Here is a 3,627-nt window from a genome sequence, read left to right as displayed (position 1 = left end):
TTCCAAGGTAAGATTCATGAATAGGTCCATAATTACAAACAATGTGACAAATAAAAAGAGTAAATGGTATTGTCTTCAATTACTACCAGGCCATATGAAAGAAAATTGAATAAGGGTGAGAAGTTCTTTTTTTTCTCTCTCTTTTTTAGAATTTATTATTTTTTATTTAAATTCAATTAACATACAGTGTATTATTAGTTTCAGAGGTAGAGTTCAGTGATTCATCAGTCTTATATAATACTCAATGCTCATTACATCACATTCCCTACTTAAAGTCCATCACCCAGTTGCCCCATCCACCCATCCCTGTCCCCTCCAGCAACCCTCAGTTTGTTTCCTATGATTAAGAGTCTCTTATGGTTTGCCAAAAGTGAGAAGTTCTATTATAGCTGTTCAACTCCACTGACCATGCCGCTGTGATATAAAAATATATCCACACCCTATACCCCAACCCAACCTCCAGCCTCCTGCCCAGCATCACATGTGTCGTCATCTCCTTCCTGGTTGCCAGGGCAATGCAGGTGATCCCTGCCGTATCTGAGTTAAGTGGGAGAAAACACAGGCAAAGCTCCTTTCTCTAAGTGATGCTCAGGATTCATCAAGTTGCCAGTTTTGAAGTTATTCCAGAAAATTGCCCTAATAGTTTCTGCCAGGCCCCCTTTACCTCCTTATTCCTTACACTATAAATCATGGGGTTCAGCATGGGTGTCAACACAGCATAGAAGAGAGAGATCAACTTCTCCTGAAGAACAGAGGGGCTGGAGTGGGGCTGGATATAAGTGAAAATGGCCATGCCATAGCACAGGACAACCACTGTGAGGTGAGAGGCACAGGTGTGGAAGGCTTTCTTTCTTCCCTCTGTGGACCGGATCTTTAGGATGGTGGAGATGATCTGGATGTAGGACAGGAGAACCAGGCAGAAAGGTGTCATCAGCAGAACAATGCTAGAAACCATGATTATGATCTTGTTGGAGGAGGTGTCCACACAGGCTAGTCTGACCACAGCTAAAATTTCACATGATATGTGATCAATATACTTGTTTTTGCACATGGGCAGCTGAAAGGTGATGGCAGTATGGATGAGAGAGTTGATAGAACCACTGACCCAGGATGTGATGGCCAACCTAGTACAAAGGCCTCCATGCATGATGACCGAGTATCGCAGGGGGTTACACACAGCCACATAGCGGTCATAGGCCATCACTGCCAGTAGAACAAACTCAATCCCACCCCAGCCCAGGGAGAAAAATAACTGGGCTGCACAGCTCACAAATGGGACTGCTTTATGTGCTGCAAGAAGATGCACCAACATCTGAGGAATGATGCTTGTGGCATAAGAGACATCAACGAGGGAGAGGTTGGTGAGAAAGAAGTACATGGGAGTGTGGAGTCGGCTGTCCAGTCTGATGAGGAGAATGATGAGGAAGTTCCCCAGCACTGTCACCATGTACATAACTAAGAACAGGACAAAGAGGAAGACCTGTATGTCCCAGTCACTGGACAGGCCAAGGAGAATAAATTCTCTCACCCAAGTCTCGTTATCTGTTCCCATTTAAAAATGTGAGAATCATTAATCTGCAAAGAGTCAGAGATAACAGAAGATGTTGAAACAAAGAGCCATTTATAGATAATGCAGTGCAATTCTAGGAGCTCACATCTTTACCAGTTTACCTCAGATTCCAGGGCAAGGAGAGTTTGGTAAGTGATAATGGTAGGTAAAATGATAAACAATGAAGACGACTTGGTTGGAAAGTTTTTAAAAGCCACCTTACATATGTCAACTAGACCCATCATAATGAAAAGGGGAAATATATTACAAAAGGAAATATTGGAAAGGGTCAGGTCCTTGTGGAAAGAACTGGAATCAGAGAACCTAAGTTTCGAAAATGATTTTATTTATTATTTATTTACAGCTATGTGATTTGGGCTAGGTGACAAGCTTTATATAGAAAACAGAGGAATATCATCTAATTCACAAGTACATTTAAGCTCACCTGCAGATAACTTACAGGGAAAGTACTTGTGAACCAATAATGGCAGTAATACTATAGTAGTAGGGGTATTAGTAACATGACCTCTGCCTTGGGGTAGATAAGGTAGCAAACATGATTTTCTTCATGCACTCCCTCCACAAATTAGAACATAAATAAAACTGGAGGCAATCTTCCCGAGGACTAAGGGTTTAGGAATGGGTGGGAGGCTTTGAAGACTTTTTGGGTTTTGATTGCCTTTGATCCACTTGGCGTCTGGTCTCTCAGCCTTCAGTGGGATCATAAAGGGAAAGGTATTGGAATGGTATCTTGTTCTTATTTTTCTCAATTTACTACTATTAATAATCTACCCTTCGTATATGAGCTCAAAAGAAAGCAAAGAAGACTTGATACAAAAGAGGAAGAAAACACAAATGTTTAAGGGCCCTTCTTCATTGTCCAAGGCAGAGAAGAAAGTATGAATTCATGTAGATGTACACTGGAATGGAGTTTCCTCCTGTTTCTCCACTCAGGAAGTGCCTTTTCCATAGACCTAATTTGTTATTATATCTGTTTTGAACATTAAACAAGAATAATTAAAATTTAAAAGAATATTTGAATCACTGTCCTTTCACTAACTTTCCTTTCCTTGCAGTGTACAAAGTAAGGGGAAATAGGTGTTAAAGGCAGCAAGAGGGACTGAGGGCAGAAACAGAGCTACCTGCCAATCCCAGAACCCATACAGGCATCAGGTTAGGGTCATTGAGCAGAAAAATGAAGACTCTATGCTTCAACTCTCTTAGCTCTTAAACACTAAAACAGAACAAATCATTCCAGAAATGCCTTTCTCCTTTGTGATTCAAACACATATATTTTTATAAATTTCTTTAATTTCCTTCTCAAAACCTGATCTGTTCTTTCAACAGTTCTTCTTTCCTGCTGTATCATGATACTTCCACCACCACCCTTCACTTTGCTTTTCTTTAATCATGATTAGTCTGAGAAAACATTTACTTGCCTCAAAACCAGTGCTGATCAATCAGCACAGTTAAGAGTCGATCCTATTTAGCTTTGTTTGTGTTCTCTTCTATTGGTTACAACTTCGGCTACTTTACCTTTTTGCTAGGTACCAAATGCTTCTTTAGTGTACAATAAAATCTGGGAAAGGAGGTCAGCAAGATGGCAGAATAGGAGGCTCCTGACTTTCTCTCCTCTCATTGATGCACCAAATAAACACCTATATACAGATCGAATCCCTCTAAGAGAAATCCAAAAAGTAGTTGAGCAACTCCTACACACAGGATGATTGGGAAAATACCCCCATTGAAACAGGTTGAAGATGCTGAGACACACTAGTGACACAGTTCCCACGACCAGCACAACTGTAACTGGGAGAGAACCCACAACTCCCAGCTTCTCTCTGAGGATGAAGTAATTGGACCGCATATCCAGCACCCCAACTTTTATGGCTGTCAACTGAGGGAATGACTCCATAGCTCTCTGGCCCAACAGGGCTCAGCATTCAAGAATGTTGAACCCCCCGGTCCACAGAAAATAGACACTTCTCTTACATATACATTAAAATAAACTCAAAAATGAGTTAAAGACTAACCTGTAAGACATGAAAACTCCGAGAAGAAATCATGGGGAAAACATC

General features: G+C 41.0%; 1 protein-coding gene across 1 annotated transcript; it reads right to left on the bottom strand.

Moving 5' to 3' along the window:
* Nucleotides 1-370: 370 nt before the first annotated feature.
* LOC118021400 (olfactory receptor-like protein OLF3) lies at nt 371-2,210 on the bottom strand. Its single transcript, XM_035021469.1, has one exon. It carries the CDS (start codon nt 1,550-1,552, stop codon nt 599-601), a length of 954 nt encoding a protein of 317 aa, XP_034877360.1. The 5' UTR covers nt 1,553-2,210; the 3' UTR covers nt 371-598.
* Nucleotides 2,211-3,627: the final 1,417 nt, after the last annotated feature.

Source organism: Mirounga leonina, unplaced genomic scaffold (assembly GCF_011800145.1).
Source record: "Mirounga leonina isolate KUSES-001 unplaced genomic scaffold, KU_Mleo_1.0 Mir_174, whole genome shotgun sequence".
NCBI classification, from domain to species: Eukaryota; Metazoa; Chordata; class Mammalia; order Carnivora; family Phocidae; genus Mirounga; species Mirounga leonina.
This window is presented reverse-complemented; position numbering and strand designations above follow the sequence as displayed.